The following is a 19972-nucleotide window of genomic DNA, read 5'->3' as shown; positions in this document are numbered from 1 at the left end:
AAATTAAAGTACTTCAGTAGGCAAAGAAATCCTTGCCTTTCTCTCTCTCTTCATCCTCAAACACGCAAGGCCTTAGACAGTTAATTATAAGCCAACAGAACAACTTTCCACAACACTCACTACCAAAAAAAACCAAACCCCACCATTCTAAAGCATCTTGTACTTTGGGGGTAAAGAGGCCAATATTTCTCCCTCGGTGCTTAGAGAGCAGATCCGCCTTTGGGCATCGCCACCCTCTGAGCGCTCTGTCACATCTTTCTGGTATTTGTCCATCAAGAGTCTGGCTCATTTTTTGTGTGATAACTCAACAGTCAAAGCAACATCCAACACTCAAAGAAGTAAGCTACGTCGATTAGGTTCGTGAATCAATTTCAGCGTAGCTACTTGCAAATCTACCCCAAAAAGTAAGGGAGGAAAAAAAGAGACAAGAGAAAGGAAAAACTATACGGAGGAAGTAGAAACAAGGACTGGGAAGAAGTTAGAAACATACATTTTAGAGGGTACACAACGTGGCGACTGGGTGAAGCACCAAGTTATTTCTTTCCCTCCTCATGGAGAGTAATCACCCATACCTAAAAAGTTTAGAGATAAGAGGGAAGAGGCAACAGCATTTGTTACTAGCCTTTCCTGAAGTCCTAGGGGCCTCACTCACTCTGAGGACAAGTTGAGAAGGAAGACAATTTGTGAAGTAATGCAAACAGATTACATATAAATATATATATATATAAAATTTTAAACAACATTTGGCACTGATTCTACACTGGAAACATCTTGCTGGCTTGCAGAGAAAAGTCTTCACTGAGCTACTTTTTGGCAAAAGACAAAAACCCCAAACAAAACCAACTTTGGTAAGTGTCTACATTACAAACACTAAACATTTTTAAAGGTACTCTTTCAGATTAAACTGACACCAGAAAGTGACAGACTGTCTTTTGAAGAGAATGTAAACACCTTATATAGGGAAGTGTTTAATAACAATTACCACAAGGCAGCACTAACGGTTCAGTGCTCAAATCTTTAGAACTTCAACAACAGAATTTAACTGCATATTCATAAAACAGCAGTGAACGACAAGTAGTGTTTACAAGGGTGGCAGGCTCTTCCACAACTAGTCAGAAGGCATTAATGGAGTATGGCAAGGCAGGCAAAGTCTGTTAAAATGGCAGACGTGTTAAGAGTTTCTTCCAAGAAGGCACAAATTTAAGATTTGGTTCCCACCCCTTTAGTAGTGTGTCAGAAGAGACCTTTAAATTGGGACCTGGAGGAGACAGCGAAGAGAACAGATACGCAAACATACTCTTGCAATTTATCTAGAACGCAGTAGTCAGTGGCAACAATACACTGCTTCTAGATTCTGAAATGCAAACATGAAATCCTCTTCACCAGCTCATACTCAAGATTACCAAGGCACTGTGCAAGTTGTGGGCTGTGCTTATTAGCATTTTAAAATTAAAAGTGTAACTTTTAAATAAAGGCACATTTCCTATAAACCAGAGAAAGTTAACATGACTAATCAAAATAATTTTGCTTTATACATCAGTAGGTGAGAGCTTGAAAATACAGCAGGTTTGAAGGAGAGAGATGGCTTCTGCTGGTTTGCATTTCTTCTTGCAACTCATGAGGACACACTCCAGACTATAACAGAAAAAATAAGGATTGGAAAAGCAACAGTCCTCTTCCCCCCACATCAGAGGCATAAAACAATCCTGCAACTTAAAGACTTGAGCTACAGAACACTCAAAGTATTCAACAAAAGGAAATTCTAAATAATTTCTTGTGTTTGTTTTACCATAGTTTCATTCTTGCACAGGATTGGCTTTTAGAATTTATGTACCAGGTATTTCTCACCTATGGTCACAATTCTGTTTGTAGCATCACAAGTAGTTGCTGTAGATTTTGTTACAAACAGGCCCAAAGGTGAGAAATGAATATGCTGTCAGAGCTCGAGAGTAAATGAATCCTGCTGGAAAGTTTTTTTGTTTTTTTTTTTTTTTTAAAACAGCTACATCACAAATTCAAACTGCTGAACACCAAGCAGTGTAACTAGTTATAAGCTCCCTGGCTCTACAACAGCCAGAGTATGAATCCACAGCTTCCTTGCACGCACCAGAAATATCTCCACTTGCATTTGTATTTATAAGTTTGTTACCAGTTATAATAATGGGCTTATGACTATTGTATACATAAGGATACATCTGGCAACATTCAGAAGTTGGGACAAGTGAAATCTGGATATCAAACCATTTCTTTCCTCTTAAAACTTCTACTGCAATATACTTCTGTTTAAACAGCTTTTTCACTGGTGATGAATCCTTGAGAACTGCCAGTCTTCCCTTCTCCCCCAGGCTTCTGCTCCAGCAGGAAAACTAGTGCATGAAGTCAGGGGGGTTTCCTGCACTCAAGTGAGGCTAGGCAGATCAAGGCTCTTGCCTGGACTGAGTTTAAGGGCAGGGTTTTAAGTGTAGCCCTGCAGTGGCACTAGTGCAGCTGGGCTACTGTAGCCCTTCAGTGAAGACAATACTACGCTGATGGGAGAGTTTCTCTCATTGGCATAGTTAATCCACCTCCATGAGAGGCGGTAGCTATGTTGAAGGGAAAAGCTCTGTCAACATAGCGGTGTCTACAACAGGGGTTAGGTAGGTATAACTGTGTTGCTCATGGGTGTGGATTTTTCACACCCCTGCACGACACTGATATAAACTATGTAAGTTTACAGTGTAGACCTGGCCTAACTACCTTGCTATCTAAGCACTACTGAGGATTGGAGGAGTCGTCGTCTTATATGAAGCTTCCCTACTTTTTTTGTTGTTTGTTTTGCCTGACTTCTGGGCTAGAAGACAGCAAGGGGAGTCTGATTGGCTGGAGTACCCATTTTGGGATTAAGAAAAGGGTGTGACCCAATAGAAGAGGGCCAGACTGCTTTGCAAGAAAAAGGTGACAAGGATGTTGAACCTGGAGTCTAAAGGATTAATAAATGTAGAAATACTATAAAAGATGAATGAGAGAAATGTGTATGTCCACAGCTCCTCTCATCTTAAGGTTCTCAAGGCACTTCATGTACTCTTTGGAAACCCCTGTGAGGTATGCGTCATTATCCCCATTTTAAAGATTGAGAAACTGAGGCAAAGAACAGGGTTTCAGAGTGGTAGCTGTGTTAGTCTGTTTGAGCAGAAAGAATGAGGAGTACTTGTGGCACTTTAGAGACTACAAATTTATTTGAGCAGAAGCTTTCATGGGCTAAATTGGTTTACGATCAAATACATTTGTTAGTCTCTAAGGTGCCACAAGTACTCCTCGTTCTTTCTGCTGAGGCAAAGAAATGGTCAAGTGACCTGGTCACGCTCAGTCACTGGCAGAGCTGGGACTGGGACTCACGAGTCCCAGTCTCCTGTGAGATCCCATTTCTGCTCAGTGTGCAAGAACCTGAGATTCAACAGTTAAGGTTCCCACAGAAGCCATAATTTCACCACATCGCACAGATTACATTCAAATATCAATTTAGCAGCATAAGTACTATTTTGGACTCCTGCATATGTCAAGCATGCAATATAGCTAAGTTAGCGTTACTGTGTGAACCTTAATTTTTGAATATTATGACTTATGTACTAGCAGTCACACCCAGAGAGTGTTACATTAACTTTTTGCATTCGAGTTAGTCTTATGCCCCACGTACGCTAGTCCTACTGACAAAACAGTGCTTTAGCTAAACACTTACCGATGATGATGATGATGATGATGAGAACAACTGCTATCAATATTGCCCACATCTGTTAAAAAAAAGCACAAACAACTCACTTAGATATTAAAAAAAAAAAGGGCAAAAGCTTCTTCTCTAGACCCAACTACTGCTCCCCTGCCTTACAATTAATGTTTTCCACTCTGTCTTGGCTTCTCAGCAAATAAAGAGTATGCTCGCAGGCCTTCCTGTAATTAGCAGACAAGACTGTAAGAGACTAAAGGTTCTTTGTAGTGCTATGTCTGTGTTGTTGTCATTCAATCCATATCACTGAATTTCTTCCTCTTAGATCTGCAACACCTTAAACTAGTACATACATTTATCCTTGGCAACATTTCTGTCTTGGAGAATGTTTTGTGTGAAGGAACATGACCAGAGCACCCAACTTTTGGCCAGTTCATCTACTTCACTAAGCCAGATGCTCATTAAGGACCAGATGTTGTAATCTTAAATACCATTCACCATGAATGAAGGCTGCAGAAATTGGCCATATGTTCTCATGGTTAAAGTCACATGGATTTCTTCCCCTTTATGTAGTATTCAACTACTTATAATTCTTAGTCACATTAATTTGTATTGGAAATACTCAAGTCATGGTTACCTTACAGTTCTTCCACCAATACTTTCTTTTCAGCTTGGCAGCACTGGTCTCAAATTGGGAAGCTCCCGCCTGCAGTGCGTCAGCACGGTCATCCAACTCTGACAGCTTCTGATCTCGTTCCAACACCTTGTCCACATTCACTCTCATGATATCAACCACCTACAGTGATTTAATAGTCACAGTAAGTTATTCATTCATTAGATGTTCATTCCCTTGAACACTTTAAGCATGCAGCAGATCCTGACAAACCCCTTTTATAACATTAATATCATTCAAGTGTTTTTAAATAAAGCAGAAGATATTGCCTTTTTGATTAAGAGTAGACAATATTGAACTTAGGTTCTTATATTAGTTAAAAGATTTGTGGAATTAAGTAACTGAGTTGGAGATTCCCAATGCCTGCCTTGGGGTTTCAATATCAGAAACTTTGTTTATAAACTTACTCTTACTGAAAAAAAGTATTCCACTAATAATCTAGCATGTTAGAGAAGGGTATAAGAAAAACTCAGTTATGGAAGCCACAACTGGCATTTGAACAATACAGTAACTGCTCACTTAATGTAGTTCCGGTTAACGTTATGTTGCTGATCAATTAGAGAACATGCTCGTTTAAAGTTGTGCAATGCTCCTTATAAAGTTGTTTGGCAGCCACCTGCTTTGTCCACTGCTTGCAGAAAGAGCAGCCTGTTGGAGCTCCCTGGTGGGGGCTTGGAACCAGGGTAGACCAGCAGCCACCCATCAGCTCCCCTAACTTCCCTGTGCAGCCGCCGCCTAGCAGGCTATCAATTGCTGGGCAGTTCAGCTGTCCCTCCCCCCACTGCCATGTGCTGCTCCCGCCCTCTGCCTTGGAGCTGCTCCTGGGAGCCTCCTGCTTGCTGTGCAGGTGGGGGGGGGGGAAGAAGAAGAGGGGTGCTAATGTCAGGGTGTCCCCCTCCCCCAGCTCCTGTACCCTATCTCCACAGATCAAGGGAGGACACCTGACAGGGCTCAGGAGAGAGGGAGCTTGCTGGCAGCAGCTGCTATCTCAACTTGCTGATCTACTTAAAAAGGCAGTGTACTTAGAGTGGGGTCAGTGTACTTAAGGGGCAACGCGCATCTCTCTCTCTCACACACACACACAGTGCGTCTCTCTCCCTCTCCTCACACAGACACACTGTGTGTGTGTGTGTCTCTCTCTCTCTCTGCCATGCCGTGTCTCCTCCCTCCATTTGTGCTGCCTTGTAGAGTGTAAGGCTACATTAACAACGTGTTCACCCTTGAGGGCTCAGCCGAGTGCTAGTACATCATTTAGCAGTAAGGCATTCCCTGGGAAACATCCCACACTCTGACGAAAAAATTTCCCTGGAATCTAGCCCCCCACCCCCCTTTTACATCAATTCTTAGGGGAAATTGGATTCACTTAAAGTAGCATTTTTCAGGAACGTAACTACAACATTAAGCGAGTTACTGTCCAATGTTTCTTTTGACACACAAAGCACCTATGACTTCTGAAAAGGAAGTTTTGTGCTACCCCATCCAGCCAGAAAGAAATGAGGCTCTCAGCCAAGGATGGCTTTTGGCTCACATAGTACGTTTTGCCACAGTTTTGATACACAACTAGAAACCCCTGGCAATTGTGGATTTCCATATAGGAAAGCTCATTCTCTGTCAGAAACCAACTGGAGTCATGCAGCTAACACATTGGCTCAAAAGATATTCATCTTTGCAGGAGCAGGTCAACACCTGGGAAATATCACAGGTTTCCTGCAATGAGTCTCAAGACAATAGTTCAGATCACAAGAGGGACAAACCATTCTAACTTTTGGTTCATACACTGAAGGAGACAAATTTAAACTTTGCCCACACAACACTTCCATATGTCTTCCCTCTGTCAGATTTCCCATGGTCAAAGGAATGGTAAAGCTGCTCTATACAAGAGCCATACCTCATCTACTTGGTGTTGTGTCTGCTGAAGGCGACGATTACTGCCAGAGGCATTACTTGAGCTTCCAGGGCCACTTGTTGACCTGCAGTGTAGAGACGCTTACACTATGAGATCATATAATAAACTACATTTATATACCACCTAGAAGTATGCTTGAGTAATTTGCAAACAAAGGTATATCCAAACCAGTGAAAATAAATGTAAACACCAATGGTCATAGAAAGAAAGGCAGAACATTCCCTAGGAGCTAAAATGCAGAGGAAGAAAGTTAGATTTCTTTTGCAGCGGAGGAGTGAAGCTTCAGTCATAGAATTCAGACAGTGTTCCAAACTTACCACCAATGAATGGCTACAATGGCACTGGAGAGCAGAGAAGCAGGTGGGAGAGAGAAGAGCAGCACTACAGCTCTACAGCTCAGAGCATAGCATATAGTTCCTCTTGATTGGCCAAGAACATGGGTTTAGGGATCTTCCCCCCCCCCGACCTTTGCAATAAAAAGCACATGAGCTTGTGCACACTTCTCCCCCCCCCCCTTGTTGAACTTGGGAATTTAAATTCTTTTCCGAAGCTACTGAACTCAGAAAAAGGATTATGTCAGTCACTGGAAGCATGCAACATACACTGCTTGTTTTCCTAAAAGTTCACCACAGAATAGAGAGACAGTGGCCAGTACCAGATGTTTCAGAAGAAGGTGCAAGAAGCCCTGTAGAGCAGTGGGACTTAACCTTTCCAGACTACTGTATCCCTTTCAGGAGTCCAATTTGTCTTGCGTACCCCCAATGGAGGAAGAACAGGCACATTTACAGTTTGTACACATAAGACATCATCAACAGTGGTTCTCAAGTAGGCGTCTGGGTCCCCCTGGGAGGGAGCCACAAGCAGGTTTCAGGGGGACCGCCAAGCATGGCCAGCATTAGACTTGCTGGGGCTCAGGACAGAAAGCCAAAACCCCACTGCACAAGGCTGAAGCCAAAGCCTGAGCAACTTAGCTTGGTGGGAGCCCACTGTGACATGGGGACCTGGGCAATTGCCTTGCTTGCTACCCCCGATGTTGTTCCTGGCTTTTATATACAGAAAAACAGTTGCTGTGGCACATGTTGGGTGGGCCTCAGAAAGAAAGAGGTTGAGAACCCTTGATCTACAATATAACCTGTATTTTGGCCTTTTATTATTTGCTTGCTGTACCACCTTTCTATATTGATTATGAACACAATTCTAGATAGGACACAGGACAGGACACGACACCAACTGGACCTCAGGTGTCCTTAAGCATAAAGTTACTTACATAGAGATGTGTGGGTTATCCATCACTTGGAAGTCTTTAAATCAAGACTGAATGTGTTTCAAAAAGGGGAACTACACAAAACTGAGGAAGCTGGTAAAATGGAAATTAAAAGGAAAAGTCAAAGGTGAAATGCCTGAAAACTGCATGGACACAGTGACAAGCAAAAAGGCATCCTTTTAAAAACTGGAAGTCAAATCATACTGAGGAAAATAGGAAGGTGCATAAACTTTGGCAAGTCAAATGCAAAAGTATAAGGCCACAGGTCAAAAAAGAATGTGAAAAGCAACTAGCTAAAGAAAAAAAAACACTAATTTTTTTGTTAAGTACTTCAGAAGCAGGAAGTCTGCCAAACAGTCAGTGGGGTCACTGGATGATTGGGGTGCTAGAGGACCACTCAAAGACGACAAGGCTGCTGGAGAAGCTAAAGGAATTCTTTGCACTGGTCTTCACTGCAGAGGATGTGGAGAAGATCTCCACATCTGAACCATTCTTTTTATGTGACAAATCTAAGGAACTGTCTCAGATTGACGTATCAATAGAGGTGGTTTTGGAACCAATTGTGAAATTAAACAGCAGTAAGTCACCAGGAACAGATGGTTCTGAAGGAGCTCCAATCAAAATTGCAAAACTACTAACTGTGGTATGCAACCTATCACTTAACTCAGCCTCTATACCAGATGATAGCAGGATAGCTAACGTAACATTGATTTAAAAAAAAAAAAAAAAAAGGCTCCAGAAGTGATCCTGACAATTACAAGCTGGTAAGTGTAACTTTAGTTTCAACCAATGTGCTTGGTACTGTAGCAAAGAACAGAATTATTAGATAACCACAGTATGTTGAGGAAAGTCAACTTGGCTTTTGCAGAGGGAAATCATACCTCACCAATCTCTTAGAATTCTCTGAGGGAGTCAACAAGCATATGGACAAAGGTGATCCAGCTGACCGTGTACTTGGACTTTCAGAAAGCCTTTGACAAGTTCCTGCACCAAAAGGCTCTTATCTCATGACTCCTTAGTTTGCTTAAAAGGGAAGGTCCTCTCATAGATCAGTAACTAATTAAAAATAGGAAATAAAGGGTAGGAATACATGGTCAGTTTTCACAATAGGAAGTGGTAAATAGCAGTCCTTCAAGAATCTATTAATAAATGATCTGGAAAAGGGCTGAACAGTGACGTGGCAAAGTTTGTAGATGACCCAAAGCTGGCTGTGAAGAGTTACAACAGGATCTCACTAAACTGGGTAAATGGGCAAGAAAAGGGCAGATGACATTCAATGTTGATAAATGCACATTGGAAAACAATCTCAAGTAGACCCCATCATTTTGTATGTATAAGTTAGCTCTTACTACTCAAGATAGATCTTGGAGTCATCACTGGCAGTTCTCTGAAAACATCTGCTCAATGTGCAGTGGCAGCCAAAAAAGCTAACAGTGTTAGTAAGCATTAGGAAAGGGATAGACGATAAGAAAAAAAATCATAATGCCGCTATATAAATTCATGGTATGCCCACATCTTGAATACTGCACACAGTTACTATCACCCCATCTCAAAAAAGAGACATTAGAATTGGAAGTAGTACAGAGAAGGGCAACAAGAACGATCAGAGGGGATGTAGCAGCTTTCATATGAGGAAAGAAAAAAAGACTGGACTAGTCACCTTGGAAAAGACGACTGGAAGTGATCACATAATTACAGAATTCATGATTCTAAGGAAGGGTAGGAGGGAGAACAGCAAAATAAAGACAATGAGTTTCAAGAAGGCAGACTTGAGCAAACTCAGGGAGTTGGTAGGTAAGGTCCCATGGGAAGCAAGTGTAAGGGGGAAAAAAACAAGAGAAGACATTTAGCAGTTTTTCAAAGAGACATTATTAAGGACACAAGAGCAATCTATCCCACTGCGTAGAAAAGATAGGAAGTATGGCAAGAGACCATCCTGGCTTAGCCAGGAGATCTTCAATGATCTAAAAATCAAAAAAGAATCCTACAAAAAGTGGAAACTAGGTCACACATAAGAACCTAAGAATGGCCCTACTGGATCAGACCTAAAGTCCATCTAGCCCAGTATCCTGTATTGCGACAGTTGACAGGGCCAGGTGCTCCAGAGGGAATGAACAGAACAGGTAATCAAGTGATCCATCCCCTGTCGCTCATTCCCAGCTTATGGCAAAACAGAGGCTAGGGACACCATTCCTGCCTATTCTGGTTAACAGCCATTGATGAACCTATCCTCCATGAATTTAGGTTTTTGTTTTTTTTTTAAACCCTGTTATGGTCTTGGCCTTCACAACATCCTCTGGCAAGGAGTTCCACAGGTTGACTGTGTGTTGTGTGAAGAAATATTCCTTTTATTTGTTTTAAACCTGCTGTCTATTAATTTCATTTGGTGAACCCTAATTCTTGTGTTATGAGAAGGAGTAAACAACACTTCCTTATCTACTTTCTCTACACCAGTCATGATTTTATAGACCTCAATCATATCTCCCCTTAGTCTCTTTTCCAAGCTGAAAAGTCCCAGTCTTATTAATCTCTCCTCATACAGAAGCCATTCTATCCCTAATAATTTTTGTTGCCCTTTTCTGAATCTTTTCCAATTCCAATATATCTTCTTTGAAATGGGGTGACCACATCTGTACACAGTATTCAAGATGTGGGTGTACCATGGATTTATATAGAGGCAACATGATATTTTCTGTCCTGTTATCTATCCCTTTCTTAATAATTCCCAGCATTCTGTTCGCTTTTTTGACTGCTGCTGCACATTCAGTGGATGTTTTCAGAGAAGTATCCACAATGACTCCAAGATCTCTTTCTTAAGTGGTAACAGCTAATTTAGACCCCATCATTTTATATGTATAGTTGGGATTATGCTTTCCAATGTGCATTACTTTGCATTTATCAACATTAAATTTCATCTGCCATTTTGTTGCCCAGTCTCCCAGTTTTGAGAAATTCTTTTGTAGCTCTTCGCAGTTTGCCTGGGTCTTAATTATCTTTAGTAATTTTGTATCATCTGCAAATTTTGCCACCTCACTGTTTATCCCTTTTTCCAGATCATTTATGAATATGTTGAATAGGACTGGTTCCAGAACTTACCCCTGGGGGACACCACTATTTACCTCTCTCCATTCTGAAAACTGACCCTTTATTTCCTATCTTTTAACCAGGTTAAATGACAAAGGATGAATATAAACAAACACCACAAGTAGGTAGGGACAAAATTAGAAAGGCCAAGGCACAAAACGAGATCAAACTACCTAGAGACAAAGTGTAACAAGAAGACATTCTACAGATACATTAGAAGCAAGAGGAAGACCAAGGACAAGGTAGGCCCGTTTCTCAACGAGGTGGGAAAAATAACAGAAAATGTGGAAATGGCAGAGGTACTTAATGACTTCTTTGTTTCAGTTTTTACCAAGAAGGTTGGTGGTGATTGGACATCTAACGTAGTGAATGCCAGTGAAAATGAGGTAGGATCAGAAGAGGCTAAAATTGGGAAAGAACAAGTTAAAAATTACTTGGACAAATTGGATGTCTTCAAGTCACCCGGGCCTGATAAAAATGCATCCTAGAATACTCAAGGAGCTGACTGAGGAGAAATCTGAGCCATTAGCGATGATCTTTGAAAAGTCATTGAAGATGAGACAGATTCCAGATGACTGGAAAAGGGCAAATATAGTGCCCATCTATAAAAAGGGAAATAAGGACAACGCAGGGAATTACAGATCAGTCATCTTAACTTCTGAACCCAGAAAGATAATGGAGCAAATAATTAAGCAATCAATTTGCAAACACCTAGAAGATAATAAGGTGATACGTAACAGTCAGCATGGATTTGTCAAAAACAAATCATGTCAAACCAACCTGATAGCTTTCTTTGACAGGGTAACAAGCCTTGTGGTTAGGGAGGAAGTGGTAGAAGTGGTATATTTTGACTTTAGTAAAGCTTTTGATACTGTGTCACATGAACTTTTCATAAACAAACTAGGGAAGTGCAACCTAGATGGAGCTACTATCAGGTGGGTGCAAAACTGATTGGAAAACCATTCCCAGAGAGGAGTTATCAGTGGTTTACAGTCATGCTGGAAGGGCATAAAGAGTGGTGTCCCACAAGGATCAGTTCTGGTTCCGGTTCTGTTCAATATCTTCACCAATGATTCAGATAATGACATAGAGACATGCCATAAAATGTGCAGATGATACCAAGCTGGGAGAGGTTGCAAGTACTTTGGAGAATAGGATTAAAATTCAAAATGATCTGGACAAACTGGAGAAATGGTCTGAAGTAAACAGGATGAAATTCAGTAAAGACAAATGCAAAGGCTCCATTTTGGAAGGAACAATCAGTTGCACACATACAAAATGGGAAATAACTGCCTAGGAAGGAGTACCGCAGTAACAAATCTGGTGGTCATAGTGAACCACAAGCTCAATATGAGTCAACACTGTAACCCTATTGCAAAAAAAGCAAACATTGTTCTGGGATGTCTTAGCACAGGGGAGGGCAAACTTTTTGGCCTGAGGGCCACATTGGGATTCCAAAATTGTAGGGAGGGCCAATGTAGTGTATTAAATTGCTCCCCGAAGGAATGAGCTTACAGTGTAATACTTACGGCTGCCAGTCCGGGTGCTCCGTAAGTAGCACATTCCTACGGGGAGCAATTTAATACACAACACCCCGGCGGCTCTCGCAGCCATGCTGCCCAGCAGGAACTTGCAGCCCCACCGCCCACAACGCTGATGGCACGGCGAGCTAAGGCTGCAGGGGATGGGCCAGGGGCTAGCCTCCCTGGCCAGGAGCTCAAGGGCTGGGCCAGATGGTCCCACAGGCTGTAGTTTGCTCACCTCTGTCTTAGCAGGAGTGTTGTAAGCAAGACACGAGAAGTAATTCTTCCGCTCTACTCTGCACTGATTAAGCCTCAACTGGAGTATTGTGTCCAGTTCTGGGTGCCACATTTCAGGAACGATGTGGACAAATTGGAGAGAGTCCAGAGAAGAGTGACAAAAATGAATAAAGGTCTAGAAAACATGACCTATGAGGGAAGGTTGAAAAAACTGGGTTTGTTTAGTCTGGAAAAGAGAAAACTGTACTTTAACAGTTTTCAAGTACATAAAAGGTTGTTACAAGGAAGGAGAAAAACTGTTCTCCTTAACCTCCGACAGGACAAGAAACAATGGGCTCGAATTGCAGCAAGGGAGGTTTAGGTCATACATTAGGAAAAACTTCCTGTCAGGGTGGTTAAGCACTGGAATAAATTGCCTAGGGAGGTTGTGGAATCTGCATCCTTGGCGATTTTTAAGAGCAGGTTAGACAAACACCTGTCAGGAAGGGTCTAGATAATACTTAGTCCTGCCACGAGTGAAGGGGTCTGGACTAGATCACCTCTCGAGGTCCCTTCCAGTCCTATGGGAGATACTATAGAGATCTATAAAATTATGAATAATATGGAGAAAGTGAATAAGGAAGTGTTATTTATCCCTTCACACAACACAAGAACCAGGGGTCACCCAATCCAATTAATAGTCAGCAGGTTTTAAACAAGAGGAAATACATTTTCATATGGTGCACGCTCCACCTTTAGAACTCATTTCCAGGGGATGCTGTGAAGGCCAAAAGTCTAACTGGGTTCCAAGAAGGATCAGGTAAGTTCAGGGAGGATAAGTGCATCAATGGGTATTAGCCAATACGGTCAGGGACTGAACCCCATCCTCCGGGTGTCCTGAAACCTCCAACTGCTAGAAGCTGGGAATGGATGATGGGATGGATCGCTTGCAATTGCCCTGTTCTGTTCATTCCCTCTGTAGCATCTTACACTGGCCACTGTCAAAAGACAGGATATTGAGTTAAATGGACCATTGGTCTGACCCAATGTGGTCATTCTTATGCTCTAGCTCCAACACAAATTATGGACTTGATACAATTCTTTGGATAGTACAATGCAGGAAGTCAGACTAGATGGTCACAATGGCCCCTTCTGGACTAAAATCACGTTTGCTGTAGCATCTTTTTAGGAGAAATCTTTGAACTATCCCCTGATTCTCTTTCTTATTTTAAAATGCTTTAATTTTTTTTTTTCACTGCTCAAAGTACTATTGTCACTATAAACACTCTCTGGTGGCCAGCGTATAGAATGAATACTCCATCACACTATATGCCACCTTTTAAAAACAGCACCAAATAACCAGGTTCCTTTAATTTGTAAAATAAAGCAGTATAAATCCAAAACAAAATAAACAATCCCACAATACCTACCCCTCCCTCCCAACTGGTGAAGCCAAAGAAATAAAAGGCTTTTTTTTTTTTTTGCTGGTATATTTTAAAAGGCTCCCTGAATTGCTAGCTAGTGGCTCAGAAGAGTGCCTATGTTCATTTTTAAAAAATCAGAGTCTAAGCAGAATCACAGAGCTTACCATCCCTGCACACTATAATCTAGAAATAAAGAACATTTTGCTTAATTTTTGTCAACCTAGTATGAACTGGCTAGTTAGCACTGAAGTCATTTAACAGCACAGTATCAAGCTGTCTGTGAGAGTCACAACCCATTATTTACCAGTTCTGCAAACAAACAGGAATATATAAATTCCCAGATTCCTTTCACTGGTGTTAAACCTTAAAAAAAAAAAAAAAAAAAAGCACTAGTCATTTGACAGGGAAAAAAATCCCCAAACACACTGCCCACAAAAAGTTAAAAGATCTAATGCCATTCATATTTTACTCTTTCCTAGTCTGTAAAGGTTTCAGAGTAGCAGCCGTGTTAGTCTGTATTCACAAAAAGAAAAGGAGTACTTGTGGCACCTTAGAGACTAACAAATTTATTAGAGCATAAGCTTTCGTGAGCTACAGCTCACTTCATTGGATGCATTTGGTGGAAAAAACAGAGGGCATCCGATGAAGTGAGCTGTAGCTCACGAAAGCTTATGCTCTAATAAATTTGTTAGTCTCTAAGGTGCCACAAGTACTCCTTTTCTAGTCTGTAAAGGCAGCCCTTACAGAATTCACATTTATCACCCTTAAGAGGCATACAGCAAGAAAGCATGAGTTTTCTATGACTTAGTAAACCACTTGTGACTCAACAATCACTACTCTAAGAAACACAGAGATAAGGCTTCCTGCATAGAGTTATAGCACACAACAACAACTGATAGCAGCTGCCACATTAGAAAGCAGAGACCGGCTGTGGTGGTACGACCATGTGTGACACACTCTGGTGTGCAGATCCGACTCCAGCTGTACCACGACGTCCCCACAGCAGCAGGTCCGAGCCACACACTTTCTAACTATTTGGGTAGTTAAGCTCTGGAAACACCTGTCAGGGATGGTCTAGAAGATTTACTTGGTTCTGCCACAACACAGGGGACTGGACTTGATTACTTCTCGAGGTCCCTTCCAGTCCTACATTTCTCTGATTCTGAGATCCCTGAAACACATAACTTCAGGATTTTCCATGCTCTTTTATCAATCCTTTTTGCATTCTATCACGCTTTTGCCTTCACTGTAAGCTTTTCATTATTAGGTTATTTAAAAGAGACACTAAAGCAGGAGTTGGCAACCTTTCAGAAGTGGTGTGCCGAGTAGCTGCGACTTGTGACCACCGGACCCAGCATAGATTCACCCTGGCTCAAGTCCCCGACCCCAGCCGCGGCGCAGGGAGATGCGTGCCCGGTCCGCACGCACGGCCGTAGCCACACACAGCGCGGCGAGCGGGCTATGCCACGGGCTACCACGGCTCATACGCGCACGGGGCAGAAAGTGACCGTTGTGCCCTGCCACACCCTGCCCAGGTCCGTGCACCGAGCAGCGGCTCAGGGACACGCCCAGGCCTGGCCTGTCACGGGGACACTAGCGGCCTTTACCCCTCCGCCGAGCCCCCCGCCTCACGCTCCCGGCGCCACGCCCCCAGGCCCGCCCGGCGCACGCAGCCCCCCGCAGGGCCGCCCGCCCGGGAAGGTGGGCGCCGGGCAGCCCCCCGCTGTGCGACTCCCCCGAGCTCCCAGCAGGCCCGGCCCGGCCGCAGCTGGCACTGAGACGCTCCGGGACCCGCACTCACATGGCGGCGGCAGGGGCGAGGCTCCGACGGGAGCTGGGGGACGCGTCGGACAGCGGAGGACGAAACTGTGGAACTGAACCGGAAACCGCCCCAGCTCGCGCAGTCGGGGGCGGCGATGTGACGGTCCAGGGGCGGGGATTGGCCAGGCCCCGCCCACAACGCCTGTTCCCGCGCGTCGCGCGTCCGGTTGCGTAAAAACGCGCGCGCTTCTTCCAGACCGCTTGTGCTTGGGGGAGGCTCTAGGTGTGTTGGGGGCGGGGCTTAGGAAGCTGGTTTCTTCCTTGGTGTCCCTGAGGAGGGGTGGCAGGTTCCTGGGTCTCCATGGGAGGGGTAGGTTCCTGTGCATTCCTAGGGAGGGGAGCAGGTACCTGTGCCTCCCAGGGGACAGGATTCAGCAGGTTTCCAGGGCAAGTGACTGTGTATATTTGTGGTAGGGTGGGTTTCTGCATATCCCTGTGAGAAACCTGTCACTCTCTGGTGCTCTGAAAATAAATCCATACTGAGTTAGCTTCAAAGTGCCCTGTCGCACCTATTGTCTCTTCTCAGCATTCTGTGGGTGCTTGGCCTATGGGGCAGTCTTCATAATCCATAAATAGCTTTTGCCTAGGGCTATAAAAGTTACCCTGGATGGCGATGGGGGGACTGAGAGCCACACCGGGGCAACCTGAATCCCTCCATACCTGCTACCGGAGCTCAGGCTTGACATCATCCAGCTGCTTCAGGTCATTTCTGAGGAGTGGCTACCAGGAAGAGCCAACAGATGGAGCGAGGCCTCATGGACATAGAGGGGGGGCAGAGTTATGCTACAGTGACGTTGGTCTTTGCACAGCTATGCAGCTGAACCTTACATCATGCTGATGCCTAAACCGTTCTCTTACCTCTCTTATTTAGAGCAGTCAGGCCCAGACTCCATCCTCTCCCAGTATAGCAGCTGCTGGTGGAATGTGTCTAAAGAAAGCACTAGCAACAACTGTTAATTTACTGACAAGCTTCACAACTGCAACATTTTCTCTCCTGGCCTGAACCTTCTCAAAATAGCAAATGAAGAGATTGTTCATGATGCTCATGCTGTAGGTAGGCATCGGTCTTCGTTCCAGGCTATTGGCTGAAGCTTTCCCACTGTGTTAATTCATCATATGAATTATTCTTTGCCAACTGACTAATTCAGAGCTAACTCTTCTCTTGATCTACTGTACCTATTTATTTAGTCATTCCAACTGACTGGATGTGCCTAAAAATGCTAGGCTAGCCTACTGGACTAAGATTCATCCCAGTTCGTGTAACTGAGTAATCACTCACTTACAAGAAAGGGTGCTGACAGGACTTCAATCCTGGTTGCAGTCAAAAGAAGACTTCTATATTCTAAGACCACATCCTATCCTATATGTACAACTACAAAATGGGGAATAACTGTCTGGGTGGTAGTACTGCTGAAAAGGATCTGGGGGTTATAGTGGACCACAAACTGAATATGTGGTAAATGTGACCCAGCTGCAAAAAAGGCTAATATGATTCTGGGGTGTATCAATAGTAATGTTGCATGTAGGATACATGAGGTAATTTTCCGCTCTACTCAGCACTGCTTAGGACCCAATTGGAGTACTGTGTCCAATTCTGGGCACTATTGTTTAGGAAAGATGTGGACAAAACTGGAAAGCATCCAGAGGACAGCAACAAAAACGATAAAAGGGTTAGAAAACCTCCCCTATTAGAAAAGGATTTCAAACAAACAAACACTGGGCACATTTAGTCTTGAGGGGGAAAAAAAGACTGAGGGGGGAAACCTGGTAATAGGCATGCTATAAAGAGAACAGTAGTCAACTGGTCTCCAGGTCTACTGAAGATAGAACAAAAAGTAATGGGCTTAGTCTGCAGCAAAGGAGATTTAGATTAGATGTTAGGAAAAACTTTCTGACTATTTGGGTAGTTAAGCTTTGGAAACACCTGTCAGGGATGGTCTAGAAGATTTACTTGGTTCTGCCACAACACAGGGGACTGGACTTGATTACTTCTCGAGGTCCCTTCCAGTCCTACATTTCTCTGATTCTGAGATCCCTGAAACACATAACTTCAGGATTTTCCATGCTCTTTTATCAATTCTTTTTGCATTCTATCACGCTTTTGCCTTCACTGTAAGCTTTTCATTATTAGCTAATTTAAAAGAGACACAAAAGCAGGGGTTGGCAACCTTTCAGAAGTGGTGTGCCGAGTCTTCATTTATTCACTCTAATTTAAGGTTTTGTGTATAATCCATTTTAACGTTTTTAGAAGGTCTCTTTCTATAAGTCTATAATATATAACTAAACTATTGTTGTATGTAAAGTAAATAAGGTTTTAAAAATGTTTAAGAAGCTTCATTTAAAATTAAATTAAAATGCAGAGCCCCCCTGGACTGGTTGGCCAGGACCTGGGCAGTGCGAGTGCCACTGAAAATCAGCTCGTGTGCTGCCTTTGGCATGCATGCCATAGATTGCCTTACCCCTGCACTAAAGCAATCTTGGTGCTTTTTTTGTTGTCTGTGTGAGCTGGTTTGTTCAGACTCTTTCTAAAAAAATGAAAGTGATAATTCTAGGATACCGGTCCCTAATTCTTCACTCAGGAAAGCTAATATTCTTGGTGTTATATGAAGCTGTAAGTGTTGACTGAGCACAGAATCAGAACCTACTAGTGTACTAGGCACCTCCTAATTCAATCAAAAGATATTATTCCTGCCCCAAGGAACTTACAGACTAATTTTTAACATGACATAAGGAGATGTTAATAAAAGAATGGTAGAGGAGGAAGGGTGGGGCAACATCAGTAAGAGAACAGTTTCATAGAGAAGGCTAGTGCACAGAATGAGTAAGCAAAGATTTTTTTTAAAAAAAGAAAAGGAGTATTTGTGGCACCTTAGAGACTAACAAATTTATTTGAGCTTAAGCTTTTGTGAGCTACAAAAGCTTATGCTCAACTAAATTTGTTAGTCTCTAAGCTGCCACAAGTACTCCTTTTCTTTTTGCGAATAGACTAACACGGCTGCTACTCTGAAACCAAACATTTTTTGTTTCCTGTCTACCTTCTATCTGGGGAGCCAAAAGTGCTTTACACCTAACTGAGTAAGCTTCATCACCCCATTGTGCAGTATTATCACCCTTGTTTTATAGCTGAAGAGGCTGACTGAAGGGACAGACAAGTGAAGTGACACACAAAATCTGGGGCACAGCCAGGCAAGTTGCTGATACACTCCTGTATTGTCACTGGCTTTCTGAAGTGTTTTGGAGCTAACCGCAGTAGGCAAATAGCAACATAAAATCAAATTCTGATTCTAGCTGAATCGTGTGTGGCATCCCTCAACTTCAGGCCACTACCTCAAAAAATTGGCAGGTGCTGACTAGGGGAGTCCAGCTACCACTCATGAGCTTGACTGTGCAATTCCCGAGAGTGAATCCAGACTGTCAGGTCAGGAAGTGAGGGATGAGACTGGAACTTTAACTCACTCACTTTCTGGGACAAACTAATTGCAGCTTTTATTATTGACCTCTACATTTTTCTTGTGCTGGATATGGATTGTAATAGGGTAAAAAGTTCAAAGGTGCGTAGGTCTTTTAGGAGTCTAAGTCCCATTCACTGCATCGTTAAGGGCCTGCTCCTGTTTCTGGTGGTGTTAATGGCAAAGCTTCCTTACACAGAACCCTGCATTCCCCCTATGGTGGTTGGCAAATTTAGGGTAAATATAGGATCCAAGTGCCACACTCTGACCTGGAACTGTTCTTACTCTGATTACTATCATATGTTGAATGGGTTAATTATGAGATTAATGATGCACACTTTTACACAACAGAGAGATTTTGTGTGTGTGTGTGTGTGTGTGTGTGTGTGTGTGTGTATATGCTATAATAGCTTTATAAAGACAGGAAGAATTATTTACTATATTATAACATTATCCAGCTCTGGTTCAAAGCTATTTATATGCCTGTTAATTGCATTAACCAGAAATTAATTCTACATTGTTATTTAATGGGAGTTTTTGGATTTTGTTTCTAAAGGCCTCATGGAACTTTTAAAATTATTTTTATTCTGTCCCTCTATGTAGAGTTTTGGAATTTATTACACACTGCCTCATGGATTCTGTTGGAAACTTGGGACTTAGTCTCTGCCCTCACAGAGAGTACCTTATTTAAGAAGTACAGACAGTATTGTGCTCTCAGAAAGATGAAAATAGCTAGATGAAATATATTTTTATATATTTGTATTACAGTTGTCACTAGAGGTCTTGATCAGGATTGGGGCCCTATTTAGATGCTGGTCAAATATTTCTTCCTACTTTGTGGTGTTCTACTTTTTTCAGTTTAATTGTATTCAGTTATAAAAATTGTGCATTTATAATCTTCCTGGATGTAAC

General features: G+C 42.7%; 1 protein-coding gene and 1 long non-coding RNA gene across 2 annotated transcripts; one reads left to right on the top strand and one right to left on the bottom strand.

Annotated features, from left to right (window-relative positions):
- Nucleotides 1–261: 261 nt before the first annotated feature.
- VAMP3 (vesicle associated membrane protein 3) lies at nucleotides 262–15847 on the bottom strand. The gene is made up of 5 exons (XM_038377000.2): nucleotides 15592–15847; nucleotides 6262–6343; nucleotides 4338–4496; nucleotides 3716–3767; nucleotides 262–1635 (listed from the first exon to the last, which is right to left on the bottom strand). Coding segments are annotated over exons 1-5 (315 nt in total). The 5' UTR covers nucleotides 15594–15847; the 3' UTR covers nucleotides 262–1615.
- On the top strand, nucleotides 15713–18794 carry LOC122457071. Its single transcript, XR_006276370.1, has 3 exons — nucleotides 15713–15834; nucleotides 16485–16665; nucleotides 18735–18794. It is a non-coding gene; the product is annotated as an uncharacterized LOC122457071 (long non-coding RNA).
- Nucleotides 18795–19972: the final 1178 nt, after the last annotated feature.

The sequence above is a fragment of the Dermochelys coriacea genome, chromosome 18 (assembly GCF_009764565.3).
Source record: "Dermochelys coriacea isolate rDerCor1 chromosome 18, rDerCor1.pri.v4, whole genome shotgun sequence".
Taxonomy (NCBI): Eukaryota; Metazoa; Chordata; order Testudines; family Dermochelyidae; genus Dermochelys; species Dermochelys coriacea.
This window is presented reverse-complemented; position numbering and strand designations above follow the sequence as displayed.

What these genes read in the sequence shown, in the direction of transcription:
- VAMP3 (XM_038377000.2), bottom strand. An exon ending in CACAACACCAAGTAGATGAG is followed by an intron (nt 4,497 to 6,261) that starts GTATGGCTCTTG and finishes AAATCACTGTAG; the next exon opens with GTGGTTGATATCATGAGAGT. An exon ending in ATTGGTGGAAGAACTGTAAG is followed by an intron (nt 3,768 to 4,337) that starts GTAACCATGACT and finishes TTTTTTTAACAG; the next exon opens with ATGTGGGCAATATTGATAGC.